A 22,233-nucleotide genomic window follows, 5' to 3' on the forward strand; every position below is an offset into this window, starting at 1 on the left:
TACTTTACCTCACTCAGTACTTACAAAATATTACTAATTATATATAAAGATGACATTTCATCAGTATAAAAATTTTTACAAATACTTTATATGGATTTTCTGTACCAAGTCTTCAAAACTGAGCATAGTTTATACTCAACTAGGTAAAGTATCCTAGCTACATTTAAAGTGCTCAGTAGCCACATGGAGCTGGCAGAACAGTGCAGGCCTAGAGAATACAACTAAACCTAAATTGTCTTTTTGAACTTTGAGTCAATTAGTAAGTCAACGTACATGACATAAAGAATCAGCACTAATTACAGCAGGGATTTAAAGATCTAAATGTACCTAATATATCACAACTGAAGTTTTGCTAAAATATAGAGTCGGCTTCATGATACAGAAAACAGTACAGATGAGTCAATTACATCTCTTTATTCTGAACTTCCAACTTAACTAGCATAAGCCTTTTATTATTTATTATACATGCATATTGGCCATACGCTAGGACAAATGAACATATCCATTATTTTAACTTTAGAAGAAGCAGTTATCTTCCTCTAGTTTGTAACACACTCTAGTTTTCTTTCTACCTTAGGGCAACATGATGAGGTGAAGTCATATGTTCTGCTGTTATTTTATAAGATATGAGAGCATCCTAAACACATGTTTTTAATGGTAGCATAAATTCAGTTTGAAGACTGGCTAAACATTCACAGCATGCTAAACTATACGTATTTTCAGCAACACAAACTCACCAAGGACAATAACAAGAGCAAGTTCCTGAAAAGCTATGAGGAACTTTAAAGACCACTGTAAACTATAGCCAAAAAATTTCCTGATCTATATATGCTTAAAAGAAAAGCAGTTTCCAATATTATGTATTTTATTATTGTTTACAGGACAACACATGTAGAGGAAAATGAGGGAAATAGAAATAGGTACTGCTTTTTAAAACTGTCAGTCTCGAATGTTAGATAAATATCCATTAAGATAAAAGAAAGGCCCAGGGCCTACATCAGGCATATATTCATATTTCAACTTATTACTCTAATCTCCTTACCCTACTTCCTTCCTTCTGTATATTCTACTGCTGCTAAGTCGCTTCAGTCGTGTTTGACTCCGTGTGACCCCATAGATGGCAGCCCACCAGGCTCCTCTGTCCCTGGGATTCTCCAGGCAATACTCTCTCTCTCTCTCTCTAAGTCCCTTCAGATGTGTCCGACTCTGTGCGACCCCATAGACGGCAGCCCACCAGGCTCCGCCATCCCTGGGATTTTCCAGGCAAAAACACTGGAGTGGGTTGCCATTTCCTTCTCTAATGCATGAAAGTGAAAAGTGAAAGGGAAGTCGCTCAGTCATATCCAACTCTTAGCGACCCCATGGACTACAGCCTACCAGGCTCCTCATGGGGTTTTCCAGGCAGGAGTACTGGAGTGGGGTGCCATTGCCTTCTCCGGGCAAGAATACTGGAGTGGGTTATTTCCTTCTCCAAGGCATGCATGCATGCTAAGTCGCTTCAGTCATGTCTGACTCTGTGCGACCCCACGGACAGCAGTCCACAGGATTCTCTAGGCAAGAATACTGGAGTGGGTTGCCATTTCCTTCTCCATCCGTATACTCTGCACTTCCAAAAAGTGAGGTCCAAGAATATCTTAAAACTCAAGAAAAGGATGAGGATGTCCTAAAACTGGTTTCCTCCCATGCGACACAACTACCTTTTATAATCCTTGGGGAATTCAAAATTTTTATTAGTATTTTTCTTAAGTCCTTGTCCTAAAGTAACATATTTTTACAGAAGGATGGTAAATGAATGGCTATGAGAGCTAAACTGGACCAACGTCTCACAGAACGCTATCAAATTTCATCATCTAGTTTGTCAGAAAAGGTCATTTGAGGACCCCTATATATTCTTTGCTTTGCTGGGAGAACTGGTTTCATTAACATATCCTTTCAAACAGTTCAATGACGAGTGACAGGTAGGAGTCACTAACACAGAGGTCTCTGAAAAAAAAGAAAAATAATTTTTTGCATTTTTCTTACTTACTCTTCAATTCTTAGGTACTGTCAGTGAAAATAATAGAGAAATAAATAGAGAATTGAGATAAAATTTCAAGAACAGGGAAGTGGCCAAGATGGTGAAGTGGGAAGACCCTGAACTCATCTCCATGGACACACCAAAATTACAACTACTTACAGAGCAACTATCTATGAGAATGACCTACCTGAACACTAGCAGAAAAGACTTTCCACAACTAAAGGCATAAAGAAGGAACCACACAAGATGGGTAGGAGAGGTGGAGACCCATACCCTATGTTGGCAAAGCACAAACGGAAGGGCTATCCCAAGCAGAGGTTCCTTCCAAGGAGCGAGGAGTGGGAGGCCCAAATGGGGCTCCCCAGCCTGGGGATCCCGAACTGGAAAGACAAGCCTCTAGAATATGTAGCTTTGAAAAACTAGCAGAGCCTATGTTCAGGAGAACTGCAGAGAGACAGGAGTAAGATTCAGCTCTTAAGGCACACGTAAGATGGCACACGTTCTGAGTCTCAACATAGAGGTAGTAGCTTGAAAGGAGCCTGGGCCAGCTGTTTTGGGGAATCTGTTCTACCCCCAGTAGCAGTGGCACTGGAACACATCTTTCTGGAATCTTTCCTCCGGTCTTCCCTGCCCTGCCCACCTGCTGGCCGGCACAAGCCCCTGGATTTCCAGAAGACAGCCACACAGGGACTCGTCCAATGGGCCAGGAACAGCCCCGAGCCCCTGGGTCATGCAGTCAACTTCACAGGAAGGCCACCCTTCTCTCGACTGGGCCTGCAGTCACCACGCAAGGCACAACCTCACAGCCAGCCAGGGTGAGGGCCAGTCCTGCCTTCCAGCGCCCCCACAGTCATCAGCCTCACCACAACAGAAGGATGTACACAGCCCACATAGTGAACATTCCCAGACTAAAAAGTTCTGGTGAGCAGAAGGGCATGTGCTGCCTGGGCCCTAGAGGAGGTCTACTAAATAAGGCCACTTCTCCAAGATGGGAAACATAAGCAACCTACCTACCTTGATGTCTACCTAACACACAGAAATAAATACAGTGAACAGAGGACAGTGAGGAGACAGAGGATATGTTCTCAACAAAGGTACAAGACATAACCTCAGAAAAAGAACATTCTTCCAAAATATAGGTTTAAAAAAGATTTTTCCACTATTTTATAAGATGTTCCCATACTTCAAAGAATACAATTAAAATCTAGTCAAATCACAGCAAAACAAAAAAAAAGAACAAATGGAGATAAGCAATCTACTGGATAAAAAGCTCAAGGTGATGAACATAAAGATGCTCACAAACTCAGAAGAATGAATGAACATAAAATTTCAGTAGTTAGAAAACATGAAGAAGAACCAAACAGAGCTAAAGAAAATAAAACTGAAATTGAAAGTACGCTAGAAGGAACAACAAATTAGATGATATAGGGGAACAGATCAGCAATCTGGCAAAGAGTAGTAATCACTCAAGCTGAAGAGATAACAAAAGAAGAGTATATGCTACTGGAGATCAGTGGAGAAATAACTCCAGAAAGAATGAAGGGATGCAGCCAAAGCAAAAAGAATACCCAGCTGTGGACGTGACTGGTGATAGAAGCAAGGTCCGATGCTGTAAAGAGCAATATTGCATAGGAACCTGGAATGTCAGGTCCATGAATCAAGGCAAATTGGAAGTGGTCAAACAAGAGATGGCAAGAGTGAATGTCGACATTCTAGGAATCAGCGAATTGAAATGGACTGGAATGGGTGAATTTAACTCAGATGACCATTACATCTACTACTGCGGGCAGGAATCCCTCAGAAGAAATGGAGTGGCCATCATGGTCAACAAAAGAGTCCGAAATGCAGTACTTGGATGCAATCTCAAAAACGACAGAATGATCTCTGTTCGTTTCCAAGGCAAACCATTCAATATCACAGTAATCCAAGTCTATGCCCCAACCAGTAACACTGAAGAAGCTGAAGTTGAACGGTTCTATGAAGACCTACAAGACCTTTTAGAACTAACACCCAAAAAAGATGTCCTTTTCATTATAGGGTACTGGAATGCAAAAGTAGGAAGTCAAGAAACACCTGGAGTAACAGGCAAATTTGGCCTTGGAATACGGAATGAAGCATGGCAAAGACTGATAGAGTTTTGCCAAGAAAATGCACTGGTCATAACAAACACCCTCTTCCAACAACACAAGAGAAGACTCTATACATGGACATCACCAGATGGTCAACACCAAAATCAGATTGATCATATTCTTTGCAGCCAAAGATGGAGAAGCTCTATAGAGTCAGCAAAAACAAGACCAGGAGCTGACTGTGGCTCAGACCATGAACTCCTTATTGCCAAATTCAGACTGAAATTGAAGCAAGTAGGGAAAACCACTAGACCATTCAGGTATGACCTAAATCAAATCCTTTATGATTATACAGTGGAAGTGAGAAATAGATTTAAGGGCCTAGATCTGATAGATAGAGTGCCTGATGAACTATGGAATGAGGTTCATGACATTGTACAGGAGACAGGGATCAAGACCATTCCCATAGAAAAGAAATGCAAAAAAGCAAAATGGCTGTCTGGGGAGGCCTTACAAATAGTTGTGAAAAGAAGAGAAGTGAAAAGCAAAGGAGAAAACGAAAGATATAAACATCTGAATGCAGAGTTCCAAAGAACAGCAAGAAGAGACAAGAAAGCCTTCCTCAGCGATCAATGCAAAGAAATAGAGGAAAACAACAGAATGGGAAAGACTAGGGATCTCTTCAAGAAAATCAGAGATACCAAAGGAACATTTCATGTAAAGATGAGCTTGATAAAGGACAGAAATGGTATGGACCTAATAGAAGCAGAAGATATTAAGAAGAGATGGCAAGAACACCCAGAAGAACTGTACAAAAAAGATCTTCACGACCCAGATAATCACGATGGTGTGATCACTGACCTACAGCCAGACATCCTGGAATGTGAAGTCAAGTGGGCCTTAGAAAGCATCACTACGAACAAAGCTAGTGGAGGTGATGGAATTCCAGTTGAGCTATTCCAAATCCTGAAAGATGATGCTGTGAAAGTGCTGCACTCAATATGCCAGCAAATTTGGAAAACTCAGCAGTGGCCACAGGACTGGAAAAGGTCAGTTTTCATTCCAATCCCAAAGAAAGGCAATGCCAAAGAATGCTCAAACTACTGCACAGTTGCACTCATCTCACACGTTAGTAAAGTAATGCTCAAAATTCTCAAAGCCAGGCTTCAGCAATATGTGAACTGTGAACTTCCTGATGTTCAAGCTGGTTTTCGAAAAGGCAGAGGAACCAGAGATCAAATTGCCAACATCCGCTGGATCACAGAAAAAGCAAGAGTTCCAGAAAAACATCTATTTCTGCTTTATTGACTATGCCAAAGCCTTTGACTGTGTGGATCACAATAAACTGTGGAAAATTCTTCAAGAGATGGGAATGCCAGACCACCTGATCTGCCTCTTGAGAAATGTGTATGCAGGTCAGGAAGCAACAGTTAGAACTGGACATGGAACAACAGACTGGTTCCAAATAGGCAAAGGAGTTCGTCAAGGCTGTATATTGTCACCCTGTTTATTTAACGTATATGCAGAGTACATCATGAGAAACGCTGGACTGGAAGAAACACAAGCTGGAATCAAGATTGCCGGGAGAAATATCAATAACCTCAGATATGCAGATGACACCACCCTCATGGCAGAAAGTGAAGAGGAACTCAAAAGCCTCTTGGTGAAAGTGAAAATGGAGAGTGAAAAAGTTGGCTTAAAGCTCAACATTCAGAAAACGAAGATCATGGCATCTGGTCCCATCACTTCATGGGAAAGAGATGGGGAAACAGTGGAAACAGTGTCAGACTTTATTTTTCTGGCTCCAAAATCACTGCAGATGGTGACTGCAGCCATGAAATTAAAAGACGCTTACTCCTTGGAAGCAAAGTTATGACCAACCTAGATAGCATATTCAAAAGCAGAGACATTACTTTGCCAACAAAGGTTCGTCTAGTCAAGGCTATGGTTTTTCCTGTGGTCATGTATGGATGTGAGAGTTGGACTCTAAAGAAAGCTGAGCACTGAAGAATTGATGCTTTTGAACTGTGGTGTTGGAGAAGACTCTTGAGAGTCCCTTGGGCTGCAAGGAGATCCAACCAGTCCATCCTAAAGGAAATCAGTCCTGAATATTCATTGGAAGGAATGATGCTGAAGCCAAAGCTCCAATACTTTGGCCACCTGCTATGAAGAACTGACTCATTGGAAAAGACCCTGAGGCTGGGAAAGACTGAAGGTGGGTGGAGAAGGGGATGAGAGAGGATGAGATGGTTGGATGGCATTACCGACTCGATGGACATGAGCTTCAGCAGGCTCGAGTGGTTGGTGATGGACAGGGAAGCTCAGCATGCTGCAGTTCATGGGGTCGCAAAGAGTCAGACATGACTGAGCTGAACTGAACTACTGAACTAACCTGTCTTTCTCAAATTATTCTAAGAAGTTAAAGAGGAAGGAACATTTTGAACTCACTCTATAAGGCCAGCATCAGCCTGACACGAAAACCAAACACACCACAAATAAAATTTCAGGCCAATATCACTGATGAACACAGATGTAAAAATACTAGCATACCAAATTCAACAATATATTAAAAGACCACACAATATGATCAAATGGGATTTATCCCAGGCATGCAAGGATGGTTCAATACCCACAAATCAATCAACAAGATATACCACACTAACACAGTGAAGAATAAAAATCATATGAATATCTCAACAGATACAGAAAAAGTTTTTGACAAAATTCAACATCAACTTATGATAAACTAAACAAAGTAAATACAAAAGAAATGTACTTCAACATAATAAAGGTCATATATAACAAACCCACCCTGGAGGAGGGCATGGCAACCCAATCCAGTATTCCTGCCTGAGGATCCCATGGACAGAGGAGCCTGGTGGGCTATAGTCCAAGGGGTCACAAAGAGTCAGACACGACTGAAACTACTTAGCACACACACATACATATGACAAACCCATATCCAACATCATACTCAATGGTGAAAAGCTGAAGCATTTTCTCTAAGATCAGGCACAAGACAGGTGTCACACTTGCCACATTTATTCAACACAGTATTGGAAGTCCTCACCACAGAAAACAGACAAGAAAAAGAAAGAAAAGAAACCCAAACTAGAAAAGAAGTTAAATTGTCACTGTTTGCAGGAGACATGGGAGAAGGCAATGGCACCCCACTCCAGTACTCTTGCCTAGAAAATCCCATGGACGGAGGAGCCGGGTAGGCTGCAGTCCATGGGGTAGCTAAGAGTGGACACGACTGAGCGACTTCACTTTCACTTTTCACTTTCATGCATTGCAGAAGGAAATGGCAACCCACTCCAGTGTTCTTGCCTGGAGAATCCCAGGGACGGGGGAGCCTGGTGGGCTGCCGTCTATGGGGTCGCACAGAGTCGGACACGACTGAAGCGACTTAGCAGCAGCAGCAGCAGCAGCAGCAGGTGACGTGATACAATAGATAGAAAATCCTAAAGACATTACGAAAAACTATGAGAACCAATATGAATTCAGTAAAGCTTCAGAATACAAATATACAAAATACAGAAACCTGCTGCATTTTTATATACTTAACAAAAAACTACAAGAGAAATTAAGAAAACAATCACATTTATAACTGCATCAAAAAGAGTAAAATATCTAGGAATAAATCAAACCAAAGAGGTAAGAGACTCATACTCTGAAAACTCTAGGATACTGATGAAAGAAAGGGAAAGATATACTGTGCTCATGGATTAGGGGAATTAATACTGTTAAAATGGCTATACTATATCCAAAGCAGTCTATATACTTAATGCAGTGCCTATCAAATTCTAATAGTGTTTTTCATAGAACTAGAAAAAATTCTGTAATTTGTAGGAAAACAAAAAAGGAACCCAAATAGCCAAAACAATCTTCAGAAAGAAGAACAAAGCTGGAGGTACCATGCACTCCAATGTAAAAATACACTACAAAGCTACAGTAACCAGCAGTATGGTACCAGCACAAAAGACACACAGATCAATGTAATAGCATAGAACCCAGAAATAAACTGCCATTTTTATGGGCAACTAATCTATGACAAGGGAGGCGAGAATACACAATGGGAAAAGACTGCCTCTTTAGTAAATGGCGTTGGGAAAACTAAACAGCTAAAAGCAAAAAAGTGAAACTGGACCATTTTCTCACACCATACACAAAAATAAATTCAGAATAGATTAAAGACTTAAATGTCACAAAGGAGGAAAGAATATACAATGGAGAAAAGACAGTCTCTTCAGCAAGTGATGCTGGGAAAGCTGACAGCCACATATAAAAAGCAGTAAAGTTAGAATATTCCCTCATAGCCTACCCAAAAATAAACTCAAAATGGCCTTAAAGACTTAAATATTAAGACATGATGCCGTAAAACTCTTAGAAGAGAACATGGGTAAAATATTCTTTGACAAAGAGTAGCAATGTTTTCATATGTCAGTGTTTCAAAGCTACAGAAATACAAACAAAGGGGACCTAATCAAATTTACATGCTTTTGCACAGCAAACTAGACTATAAATGAACAAAAAGACAACCTACAGACTGGGAGAAAATCTTCACAAATGATGTGACTAATGACGATTTCCAAAGTACATAAACAGCTCATACAACTCAGTAAGAAAAGAAAAACAAATAACACAATCAAAAAATTGGGCAGAAGACCTAAACAGACATTTCTCCAAAGAAAACATACAGATAGCCAAAAGGCCCATGAAAAGATGCTTCTTTGCTAATTATTAGAGAAATGCAAGTCAAAACTATAATGAAGTAACATCCCACACTGTTCAGAATGGCCATGATTAAGAAGTCTACAAATAATAAATGCTGGAGATGGTGTGGAGAAAAGAGAACCCTCCTATACTGCTGATGGGAATATAAGTTGTGCGGCCACTATGGAAAATAGTATGGAAGTTCCTTAAAATGCTAAAAATAGAGTTACACTGGGCTTCCAAGGTGGCTCAGTGGTCAAGAATCCACTTGCTAATGCAGGAGACATGGGTTCGATCCCTGGGTTGGGAAGATCCCCTGGAGAAGGAAAAGGCAACCCACTCCAGTATTCCTGCCTGGGGAATCCCATGGACAGAGGAGCCTGGTGGGCTACAGGGGTCGCACAGAGTGGGATACGACTGAGCCTGCACACAAGACTGAGCATGGACACAGAGAGTTACACTAAGGTCCATCAATCCTACTCCTGGGCAGATATCCAGAGAAAACTAATTCAAAAAGACACATGCACACCAATATTCACAGCAGCACTGTTTATAACAGCCAAGACACAGAAGCAATCTGAAAGTTCACAGACAGATCAACTGGTAAGGAGGTGGTATATACACACAACGGACTCTACTCAGCCATAAAAAGGATCATGCCATTTGTAGCAACGTGGACACAACCAGAGAGTATCATCCTAAATGAAGTAGACCAGAAAAAGACAAGGATTATATAAACCACTTATACATGGAATCTCAAACACGACACAAACTCACTCACAAAACAGAAACAGACATGGGGTCACAACGAGTCAGACACGAGCACACATGCAAGCAAGCAACCTATTTTCCCAAAAGATACCAATTCACACTAATAAATATACACAGATCCTATATTTGCTAGCAGTGGATTTTCTTCTTACGTTTCCTAACATAAGTAATAGCTCAACATAACTAAGAATGTGGAACTTTTACCCACAGCTGCTTACAAACTGTTTTTCTCCTGTTGTGAGTTGTGCACTGCCATCAGCTTATCCACAGATGCTCTGAATGGTCTTCTTCCAAATTACACAACACAAGAGTACTTTACCTGCCCTATATCTACCTGCTTCAAACTTTAAAAAATTTTTTCAGTGGTCAATTTCAGGCTGAAAAAAAGAAAAAAAATGTTCTAGTAACTGAGAATTTGTAAAAAGTCCATGTTTTCCCCATGTAAAAGTTTCTTGATTGATTCTAGTATCTTATTATTATAATAATATTATAATGATATAATATTCTAATTAAATGCTATATTTAAAATACAGACTTACTGGGTAGGGTGGATAGGGAGACTGGGACTGGCATATATACACTGTACGTGTGTGCTCAGTTGCTCAGTCGTGTCTGACTTTGTGGCCCCGTGGACTGCAGCCCACCAGGCTTCTCTGTCCATGGGATTCTCCAGGCTAGTTACTGGAGTGGGTTGCCGTTTCCTACGCCAAGGGGTCTTCTTGAACCAGGGACTGAATTTGAGTCTCCTGTGTCTCCAGCATTGGCAGGTAGATTCCTTCCCGTAGCACCACCAGGAAGTCATATATACACTGCTATGTATAAAATAGATAACTAACGAGAACCAACTGTACAGCACAGGGAACTCCACTCAGTGCTCTGTAGTGATCTAAATGGGAAGGAAACCCAGGGAAGAGGAGACATACACATTTGTGGCTGAATGACTCTGCTGCGGAGCAGAAACTAACACAACACTATAAGGCAAATATACTCTAATTAAAATTTAAAAAAAAAAGCAGAGTTACTAAATGATTTTCAGTTTCATCAAAAATTTTGGTTTTGGGATTTCCCTGGTGGTCTAGTGGTTAGGAATTCAGCTTCCAAAGCAGGGACACTCCTATCCCTGTTGGAGGAACTAAGATCCCATATGCTGCCGGCCAGCTGAGCCTAGGCACTACAATCAGAGAAGCCCACACACCGCAATAAAGAGCCTGCACGCCACGAAAGACCCAGAGCAGCCAAATAAATAAAGCAGAATGTAAAAAAATATTTTGGCTTAACTATGCCACCACTGTATAAGTTTTAAAAATTATGATGACATTACCTTTTCTTCATTTGTTGTAGAAGAATCTGGATCCTTTCTCTTCTTCTTCAATTTTTTATCTTTACTTTGTTTTGTGCCAGAAGTCTGATAAGGCTGCAAATCCACTCGAGAATGAAACTGGTATCGACCACTTTCCACATCACAGTAGTAATAAATTCCAGTGGAGGGATCATAATACAGCTGGTTTTCCTTTCAAAGTGAAGGGAACAGTAAGTTCTATTCATGATGAAATAAAATAGAAAACTAAACTTCCTAGTAAATGTGTTTCTTTAAAGAATTACAGTCTTTTCTGGAAAAAAAAATAAAGATAACATAATAAAAATGCTTGTAATTTTCCAAAATACTTTACCATTCAATATCTCCTCTAGTTTTCCAAGTGTGGAAAATAAATACATTTATATATTAAATTAAATCTCATATAATTGCCAACATTTGACCATGTTTATGCTTACAGAAATAGCAACTTCAGATGGTTCGACAAGAAACCTTTAGAAGTCATGAAAACTAAGGTATGCATCAGAAAAAGGTGACCACATAAAAGCAATTTCAGACTCATTATCTATATAATTACATGGTAATGATTTGGTAGTATAAACCCCTAAACCCTCCTCTCAATGTCATAAAACAAAGATGTGCCTCTTACTGTTCACGATTCAAAACTCTGGAGAAAATTTGAAAATAAAATTAAGCTCATGAATACTATAACATAACATTCTATACAAAGAAATCAAACAATTGTCTTCACTAATCAATTCTACACTAAGCAACTACATAAGACTTACTGTATGTAAAGCAGCCATACAATATAGAATTTTGGTCAATTATGGATAAAAACTAGAAAGATAAAATTATAGAATCATCTGCATTTATTAGATACTGGCCAAGATTTAATTGAATAGTCTATATCTTATTTACATCATAAATCCATGCAGATCAGACCTGGAAACATCTGGCAATACACTGAGATTAAGCAACTAAAGCTTCCTGAAAAAGAATTATTTTTCTAAGTGTTGATATTATTGCAATTTACTAATTCATTTTGTAAATCGCTTACAAAAAATATTTATAATTCTCACTATCCTTCTTTTAGCTAAAAAACTGAATGGAAGCTTTAAATCTTTATTTCCAGCAATAACAGAACTTCTACAACTGAAATCTTTTTAATCTGCTACCTTTCAGCCCGAAATACAGACATTTCAAATATGTAAGAAAATTTTTATTTAATTAAAATAAAATGAAAACTAGCAAAATAAAAATAGCGAAACAATGACGCCCCTACTCCAAAGACACACACACAACCTGCAGAATGTAATTAAGCATTTACGGAGGAGATGTCAGGAGGAAAGTTACAGAAAGGAAGGTAGAAGAATGACAAAGACTAATGTCATATACTTAGAAATTGCGTATTTTCCTAGAAACCAACTAACTCATTATTATTTTCTTTGCTAATAAGAGTTTAAACATTTATTTTCTGGGTATTAATTAACATTTTCAATTGGCATACTCCTATGAAAGAAAACCCTCTCTTTACAAAGTATGTACAAAGTACTGTACCAAGTGCAAATGACAAGCTAATGAAATCAATTATCTAACTAAAATATGTACTCTTATCATTATGTTCCCTAGATTAGTTAATAGCAGTTCCTGTAACTGCAATTGTGAATATCTGCTCCCCTTTGTGGCACTCACTACATTCTGTAATTCCTGAACCAGATCATATTTGTAGACCACAGAGGTTGAAGAATGTGGGTATACTGAGTTCCATCATTACTGTCATCAAAACTTGAAAGAATCCAACTAAGCACTAGATCTTCAACAGTCAAAACACTGCATTATAAATAAAGAATTTTATTTTCTGGTTTTGCCCTAGTTAGTGGTTCACTGTATTTCTGATTCCACACTAATTCCCTAGTTCTCACTGTTAACAGATTGATTTTAAGTAGAATGCTTAAAAGACACAGAAAAGAAAACACTAACTATAACACATGCCATAAAGAACTTTTAAAAAAAGACTCCTTTGTGGACTAAAATGAATTCACAAAGATACAGGTATTTGAAACAATTAAAAAAAAAAAAAATTCTCACCCCCAAGCCTAGAACTAACAATGTTACTTGTGTATAAATTCTATGAAAAAATGTTAAGCTCTTAAACATTTTACAAAATGCAGTTTTCACCTCTTTTTATTAATAAATATGCTAACATTTTTGTATGTTACTTTACACGTAAAGGTTATTAGATCTCTCTAAAATAGTCATCTATAATAACACAACTGACTCATCTAATTAAATAAACATAAAAGTATAGTATCATAAGCTATTTTATAAATCTTTATTCTTATCAAGTAGCTCTGAATCAAACAATTTTTACATGCACCTCCCTGCTTTTCTTAATTCAACCTAAGGTTTAATATTAAGCATTCAAGCAGCAAAGAACACAACCATCCAGTATGAAAAGGTCTGAGACACTTACGGAATCATAATAGAATCCAGTACTGTGATCAAAATACAACCCAGTGTTCTCATCGTAACTGAAGCCAGTCTGCGACACAGCAGCTTCTGCCGCAGCTCTCAAACTCTCAGCCAGTGACGAACCTTCTAAGGATGCATTCTCTGTTGCTAACGCAGACGCTGGCTCCTAGATATGGTACAATCATGTCAAATAGGACAAAATCATCCTTAAATAAAAAAGTAGCACAATTTAAAATAATAAATAGACCTATAAACTATTTGGAATATAAGACCTCAGTTTCTGCAATGGAAAGGGATGGCTATCAATTACAATTTGATTGCCTTTAAAAAATATGTCAATTAATTCAAATCTGACCCAGTTTTGAAGACATGAGTGAGTGACTGACCATTATTCAAAAATAAATATCTAATACCATAGGGAAGCGATCCACAAAATACAGACTGAATTATTCTTTACGACAAATGATCAGGATTCTTCAATAGTTACAGGCTCAAAGGGAAACAATTTTAGAAAATAGATGGGTGAGGAAAGCTATGAATTCTATATAACACATTAAGCAGTTGCCCTGTATAAACCTTACGGGATCCTGATTCAAACAAACTGTAGAAACTAATTTATAAAGCATTCTGGGAAATTTGACAATGGCATGATGTTAGACATACAGGAAGCGTTGAAAGAAGCTGGTGTGAGCATGGTATTGTGGTTGTTCAAGATTGTTTGATTGAGTCAAAACATACTGACAAATTTTGCTTTAGTTTATGTGTACCATACTTTTTTTTGGAACACAATAGAGTAGGAAAACAATTACACATAAGTTTTAATTTTTGTTTCTCAAAAAGTGTATAATTTACTACATAATTACAGGATGTTTACAACCCTTGCATATGCTGTGATAAAAGAAGGAACTCTATTTTTCTCCATAACAACAACAAAGAACAAGTTACTGTAATAACAGTTCCAAGTAAAGCACTCTATTACCTGTGAATTCGAGGCAAAATGGTCCTCTTGTCCAAGATTTTCTGTTATATCAGTACCAGCATAAGTATCATTTTCTATGCGTGACTGGTCTTTAGAACTAAAAGTAGAAGCTTCGATATCCTTATCTTCCTGAACTGAGAGTTCAGATGCTTTATTTGGAAGATTAACTTCATTATAGTATGTCTGATAGTAATAATCTATTGCAAAAACATAAAGTGATATCATGTTACAATAGCATATATAAAAAGAATTCCAAAACATTGCCAGCAAACACAAAAGAGCACACATTGCACGCAACTTGTAATTTTACAATTATACACATTTTAACAGATTAAAATGAATAGTGCAAGTAAATCTGCAGAAGTATATATCTTTGATTCTTATGTCACCTTCAGTTACCTGAGCTGTCAAGCTAAAAAGAAAAAAAGGTAAGCAGATTTGGATTTTCCATAGCAAGAGGAAAAAGAGAAAACAGGTAGATAGATTGTGTTCTGTCAAAAAAAAATTAGCAACTCTTAAAAATATCTAACCACATACCTTAGTATCGTTGAATATCAAATGATAATGGAATAAAGACAACATGTCAAGGGCTCAATTTTCCATCAAATTTCAGTCATGATGCTGACTTTTTAAAAAAACATAATATCATAATTTAGCTAAGTTGTGCACAGAATAAACAAGGCAAAATTGATTGGGAAAGACCATTTCTTGTGATTTCTATTTCTTAAAACCCATGTGCTCAGTTATTTCGGAGAAGGCAATGGCACCCCACTCCAGTACTCTTGCCTGGAAAATCCCATGGACAGAGGAGCCTGGTGGGCTGCAGTCCATGGGGTCGCTAAGAGTCAGACACAGCTGAGTGACTTCACTTTCACTTTTCACTTTCATGCATTGGAGAAGGCAATGTCAACCTACTCCAGTGTTCTTGCCTGGAGAATCCCAGGGACAAGGGAGCCTGGTGGGCTGCTGTCTATGGGGTCGCACAGAGTCGGAAACGACTGAAGCGACTTAGCAGCAGCAGCAGCTCAGTTATTTTGCCTCTCAACATCATGCCATTGATGAGGCCAAGATTGTAGGCCCACTCTCCTCCCAGAAGGACCTAAGAGACTGACACTGAACTGAAACTAAGTGGAATACATCAACAAGAAAACACATCCCCTGGCCACAAGTAAGGCCAGACGAGAGGAGACGGTTTACAGCAGAGCAAAAACTACTCAGTGAACCTGCCACTGAAAACACCAGCAATACTATGTATTTATAAGAGTAACAGTAAGTTCTACTTTCCCATCACAAGAGCAAATAGATTATCTGAAAATACCAAGTCATATAGAGAAAAGGCAACTTTGTAACAGCTCTATTTATCTAGAGGTGTATATATATATATTTTTTTTTTTTTAAGTTTAAAGAAAACGTCACATTAGCATGATTTGAAGGTAAAAGTATTCGGATAGCTTCACTATAAGGTGAATACCTGAGATTGACCAAGGAGGGTGGTTCTCTGTTTGCACTTCTACATCAGACTTTTTATTATCTTCGTTTCTCCCACAATGGAGTATTTTACTGAGCTCTTCTACCTGAAAGAAAAAAAGGCTTTAGGAAAAATAAACCATACAGCAATCTACTAATATGTACATTATTCTCCTAATATTACAGTAATTATTTTTCCTGGTAAAAGTTTGGAGAAGTACCAGTATGGGCTAGTTTCCTTTCAGAAAAACTGAAAATACTATAATTGGCTTTCACCTTTTACATCTGCAAAGGGAGATGTTTTTATTCCTATACTCTCTTGCAAAACCTCAGACTATTCCTTCCAAAAATCAGACTGACTACATTAGTAAGACCCTGTGAACAATTTATTTCTAACAAAATAAGAATGCCTTTATACTAACATTTTAACTGGTCAGCAGCTCTCCCTGAGGAGAAATAAATTACCTAGTACCATTCAGTGTTCTGTACCTGGAATTAACTACTCACTTAAATAATGTCACTCATATACATTAACACACTTTTTTCTTGAAATAGTAATCTTATACCTAAATAAATGGAGCAGAAGGGAACAGAGATGACTGCCTCAGAGGGGCATCTGGGCTCCCTGTGCCTCACTGAAGGTCAAGGCCAGAGCACCAGAGTGTGAAGAACACCCATTGACAGACAAGAGCATCCTTATTAGCAACCTCAGTCAGACAGGGTCTCAATGCAAGACTCAGTTCAACTTAGTTCAGTCCAGTTACTCAGTTGTGTCCAACTCTTTGCGACCCCGTGAACCGCAGCACGCCAGGCCTCTCTGTCTGTCACCAACTGCCGGAGTTCACCCAAACTCATATGCATCAATTCGGTGATGCCATCCAGCCATTTCATCCTCTGTTGTCCCCTTCTCCTCCTGCCTTCAATCTTTCCCAGAATCAGGGTCTTTTCAAATGAGTCACCTCTTCATATCAGGTGGCCAAAGTATTGGAGTTTCAGCTTCAGTATCAGTCCTTCCAATGAACACCCAGGATTTCGTTTAGGATGGACTGGTTGGATCTCCTTGCAGTCTAAGGGACTCTCAAGAGTCTTCTCCAACACCACAGTTCAAAAGCATCAATTCTTCGGCGCTCAGCTTTCTTTATAGCCCAACTCTCACATCCATATGTGATCACTGGAAAAACCACAGCCTTGACTAGACAGACCTTTGTTGGCAAAGTAATGTCTCTGCTTTTTAATATGCTATCTAGGTTGGTCATAGCTTTTCTTCCAAGGAGCAAGCATCTTTTAATTTCATGGCTGCAGTCACCATCTGCAGTGATTTTGGGGCCAAAGAAAATAAAGTCTGTCACTGTTTCCATTGTTTCCCATCTATTTGCCATGAAGTGATGTAACCAGATGCCATGATCTTAGTTTTCTGACTGCCTAGCTTTAAGCCAACTTTTTCACTCTCCTCTTTCATTTTCATCAAGAGGCTCTTTAGTTCTTCTTCACTTTCTGCCATAAGGGTGGTGTCATCTGCATATCTGAGGTTACTGATATTTCTCCCGGCAATCCTGATTCCAGCTTCTGCTTCATCCAGCCCAGAGTTTCTCATGATGTACTCTGCATAGAAGTTAAATAAGCAGGGTGACAATATACACCCTTGACGTACTCCTTTCCTGATCTGGAAAAGTCTGCTGTTCCATGTCCACTTCTAACTGTTGCTTCCTGATTTGCATACAGATTTCTCAAGAGGCAGGTCAGGTGGTCTGGTATTCCCATCTCTTTCAGAATTTTCCACAGTTTATTGTGATCCACACAATCAAAGGCTTTGGCATAGTCAATAAAGCAGAAATACATGTTTTTCTGGAATTCTCTTGCTTTTTCAATGATGCAATGTGAGATTATGTTCCTTATAAGCATGAAACTAAAATACAAGCTTCCACATATTTTTTTCATGTTACACAGAGGTTAAAAAGAGAAAGGTGGTAAGACTGATTATATACTGATTATCTATGCATTTCATAAATGATCAGATCTGCTGCTACCACCAAAGCTGGAACTAGTGTGAAGCAAGCAAGGCACCAAAGGCACAAAATTTAAGGAGGCACTCACACTTAGGCTCATCAAAGTTTAAGATAGTACCTGACAATCAGTACCCCCTTGAATTTTTCGCCTTAGGCTACTGATCGCCTTGCCCTAATCCTGGTTCTGGCTACTACTACTATTACTGTGAACAAGATAATTTATTTAGCACGTGCTACATTCTAGGCACCGCACTTGGTACTCTGGATGACATCTCATTCATTCTTACAACCACCTTACAAACTGGCTGTCTTAATCCCCATTTTAAACATGAGAAATTTAAAGAGATAAAGTAATTTGCACAAAGTTTCTTTGACTTCAAAGCCTGTACATTTATGTATTTTCCTGCTAGTTCAACTTCAATTCTCAAGCCAATTTTTTACTGCTCCAGATAAACCACTATCTAGTAATTAGCAATGACAGTTAACAAACTCCACCCAACACCAGGGGAGGCTGACTAGAAAGATAGTAAAGAGTCATTACTATCATTAGGAAAGTTACAGCTTTCTGTGCATTTCAATTTTTCATATTAGACAACCATCAAGTTAACACTAATAACCAAAATGCTGGCTCTTCAAAGACTAGCAGAAACATTTTTAGAAATCTCTGTAGCAAGCAGAACTTTCACAATTTAGAATTATAAAAGCATTTTTTTAAGGCTATCAAATTTTGCTCCCCTTTCCCCACAATATTTTAACCGTATTAGTAGTCTCCTGTAGGTGTCCAAGAAATAGCTGTTGAGTAACCAAACACAAATTTTCTATATCATAATATTAACAACTCCATACAATGGTCACAGAAAGTCATTGCAACTCAGCACTTATTTGCATAGCTTATTTGACAAAGCATAACAAAGTCTGATACTGTAATTTTCACCCTACATATGTGGTTTTAGGAAATGTACCAATATATGTCAAAGGACAACAGTTTAACTGAAATTAATAATTACATGTAAATATAACTTGTTGGGAAAGAATGCAATAGCCCCCAAAAATCAAGCTGGAAAATTATGCTGCTTAAAAATTCAAGGGGGTACTGATTCTCAGGTACTATCGTAAACTTTCAGGAGCCTAAGTGTGAGTTCCTCCTTAAATTTTGTGCCTTAGGTGCCTTGTTGACGTCACTCTAGTTCCAGCTTCAGTGGTAGTAGCAGATGTCTGTCAGTTTAAATATTTGCCCTTACTGTATTTTATGGCAAAGAGTTAGCTGTTTAGTGTCTTTAACAAGCAGAGTTCTATCTTCCCGACTTCCACCAGACAACTCAAGATAAATGCCCAGAAAAACCTCACATTAATACCTTCTTGTTGTTTAGCCGCTCAGTCGTGTCTGACTCTTCACGACCCTATGGACTGTAGCCCATTAGGCTCCTCTGTCCATGGGATTTCCCAGGCAAGAATACCGAAGGGGATTGCCATTACCTGCTCCACACGATTTTCCGAACCCCCCTACTCACGTCTCCTGAATTGGCAGGTGGATTCTTTTACCACTGAGCCACCAGGGAAGCCCCCTTACATATCCATAGCGATCAAAACGGTGAAATAGCTTATGGACGCTTAATTTGACTTAACCTTCATCAGTTGGTGCCATCATTCTCATTTTATGGGCAACCAAGGCTCAATTCAAGGCTCAACCAAGGTCGCAAAGAGTCGGACACGACTGAGCGACTGAACTGGAACTGGAAAGCTCAATTTCAGTTCGCCCTTCTAGACAATGATAAATGGGGCTCTGACTGCAATTGGTGCTTTACAAACTCAAAAAGTGATATGGAATATTATAAATGTGCCTACTGCCAAGGGGATTTTACAAGTGAGAATGAAAACTCAAGGTCCTTAAGTTCACTTCACGCCCGGCCGCAACTGCAGCTCACGCATTTCATCTAAACCGAGCACCCCAACTCTTAGGTTTGTTCCAAAGGTTCTTGTAATTAAAATAGCACAACTTTTAACTCTCCCAGGTACTCTCTAAAGCAGTCCAGGGCCCTGCCAGGGAGCCCTCCCGAGGCGATCCCAGCCCTCGAAGGCCTCGCAGCGGGCTGGGTGGGGCGTGGGGCTGGAACCGGAAGGCGCACCTGGGTGCGGAGCTCCTGGTTGTTGCTCTCGGCGCTCTGGTACAGCCGCTCCGTGTGATGCAACAGCTTCTCGATCTCCCGCACTTGTCGCTTGCAGCTCCGCAGCTCGCGTTCCAACGTCTCCACCTTGCGCCTCAGCTGGGCCAGCTCAGGCTCGGGGGAGGGTGGCGGCGACGGAGACAACGAAGGCGGCGGCGCCTCGGAGGCCATGGGGTCCGGCGCGAGGCGGCCCGTGGGCGCGGAGGGGGCTGCGCTCAGACCGAGGTGGACGCCGGCAGACCCGGGAGCCAAGGGAGCGCGCGGGCAGCGAAAGGCGGCCTCAGCTCCGCCCGGCCGCGGCGGCCCCTGGCCATGACGCCCTGAAGCTTGTTCCCTGTAGCCGAGAGGGACTGCGGACAAACAAACAAGGAACAGATAATGGGCACGGCCCAGCCAGGCCGGCTTTCAAACAGTAAAACTTTATTGGTAACTTCCCGTCCAACCGATCCCGTAAGCCGCAGAAACGTTAGACAAATGGGCGGGATAGAGAAGGGACCGAAGCGATCCGGCCGTTTCTCGGCGGAACCGGAAACGATGGTGTTGGCGGTGGGCCAGACGGAAAAGGAAGCGACGGGAACCGAGAAAGGCCTTACGGCGCACAAGCGCGGGCTACCGGGTGGGCGGGGCGGGGGCGGGGCGGGGCGGGGGCGGGGCGGTACCGAGGGCGTGGAAAGCCAATGCAAAAGCTGCTACAGACTGTAGCCCAGGAGAGAGGAACTAGGTCGAGCATTCTTGCGGGCTTTTACCATCGTAAGCTTTCAAAACGTTTTCAAACTTTTTGCAGAGTTCACTTCCTAGCTGCTTATTTTACAGATAATAGCGAATCTCCAAGAAATTATTTGCCAAGAATTAATGGCTCAAGCGGTAAAGAATCTGCCTGCAATGCAGGAGACACAAGAGACGCGGGTTCCCTGGGTCAGGAAGACCCCCTGGAAAAGGAAAGGGCAACCCACTCCGGGATTCTTGCCTGGAAAATTCGATAGACAGAGAAGCCTGGCGGCCTGCAGTCCATGGAGTCTCTAAAGAGTCAGACACGACTTAGCGACTAAACCAAACCATAGAATTAATACTAAACCAGGACTGAAACGTAGTGTTCTGATGCTCTGCTTGCTTAGTGCTTCTGCAGATTCTGTGAGGTTAGGAACCCCCAGTACAAGAAAACAAATTCCTTTAGGTCTGGCTTGCAGAAAGAAGCATCCCTGGTGGGAAAATAAGCAGCAAGATTCTATACAAGCAGGAGAGAAAGTTTTTCTATTACTGTGGATCTATTTGGTGTTTCGTCTACATTAAACTGGCCTTTGCTCATGCTGAGCATGAGCCCTTAAACTGATGAGGGCTTCTTGAAACACACTTCCTTCCTTAGCCAGGGTTATTTAGAATTAGAGCCTGACCTCAGAATGCTGGGCCTGAGCGTTTGGAAGTCAGCTACTACATCTTGTCCGTCTTCTCCCAGGGCTCAGCCCAGTGCCGGTCACAGAGCTGCTGCTGCTAAGTCGCTTCAGTCGTGTCCGACTCTGTGCCACCCCATAGACGGCAGCCAACCAGGCTCCCCCGTCCCTGGAATTCTCCAGGCAAGAACACTGGAGTGGGTTGCCATTTCCTTCTCCAATGTATGAAAGTGAAAGTGAAGTCGCTCAGTCGCATCCGACTCTTCGCGACCCCATGGACTGCAACCTGCCAGGCTCCCCGTCCATGGGGTTTTCCCGGCAAGAGTACTGGAGTGGGGTGCCATCGCCTTCTCTGCAGTCACAGAGCAGGGATCCTTAAATATTTGCTGAACATGAGAATCCTGTTAGATGTCCTAGTTCAGTGGCCGCTGTGACTGCTTTTTGTCCTGTGCACTGCCCACTAGTTAAGTCACGGGGTGAGCTCTCCAAAGGGGACCTGCCCTCTCTAGGTCCTGCACACTTTATTCCTTAGGCTTTAAGACTCCTTCAACAAGGAACCACAGTGCTCTCCTAGCCATCAAAAGATATTTAGTGAGAAGACACAGTATGTTCTCTCCGATGTAAAATAGAGATGTGCTGCCCGCGCCCCCACCATCTGACCTACCTTAAAGCATTATGAGTCTAATCAAGAATTTGTCCAAATCTTTATATTAAAAGCTATTTTTCCATCTTTGAGGTGGGGGCAGTGGGATAAGGAATCCCATAAACACCACTTGGAAGTAACTTTAAGGTAAAGGGTACTTCCTAGCTCATTTTATAGATGAGATTTTAAGTTTTAACCATTCATTATAGAATGAATAAATAA

At 40.5% G+C, this 22,233-nt stretch overlaps 1 protein-coding gene across 2 annotated transcripts in view; it reads right to left on the reverse strand.

Annotated features, from left to right (window-relative positions):
- Positions 1–20,510, reverse strand: part of AGGF1 (angiogenic factor with G-patch and FHA domains 1) — a 41,837-nt gene extending 21,327 nt beyond the window's left edge. For both annotated transcript variants that reach the window (XM_086323160.1, XM_086323161.1), the window contains exons 1-5: positions 19,942–20,510; positions 15,814–15,916; positions 14,343–14,539; positions 13,365–13,529; positions 10,895–11,083 (exon numbers count right to left, since the gene is read on the reverse strand). In XM_086323160.1, coding sequence (XP_086179286.1) covers positions 10,895–11,083; positions 13,365–13,529; positions 14,343–14,539; positions 15,814–15,916; positions 19,942–20,151 — 864 coding nt within the window. In that variant the 5' untranslated portion in view covers positions 20,152–20,510. The remainder of the gene's footprint in view (positions 1–10,894; positions 11,084–13,364; positions 13,530–14,342; positions 14,540–15,813; positions 15,917–19,941) is intronic.
- Positions 20,511–22,233: the final 1,723 nt, after the last annotated feature.

Source organism: Bos grunniens, chromosome 10, assembly GCF_055505025.1.
Source record: "Bos grunniens cultivar Pamir isolate PY7600 chromosome 10, Bosgru_T2T1.0, whole genome shotgun sequence".
NCBI lineage: Eukaryota > Metazoa > Chordata > Mammalia > Artiodactyla > Bovidae > Bos > Bos grunniens.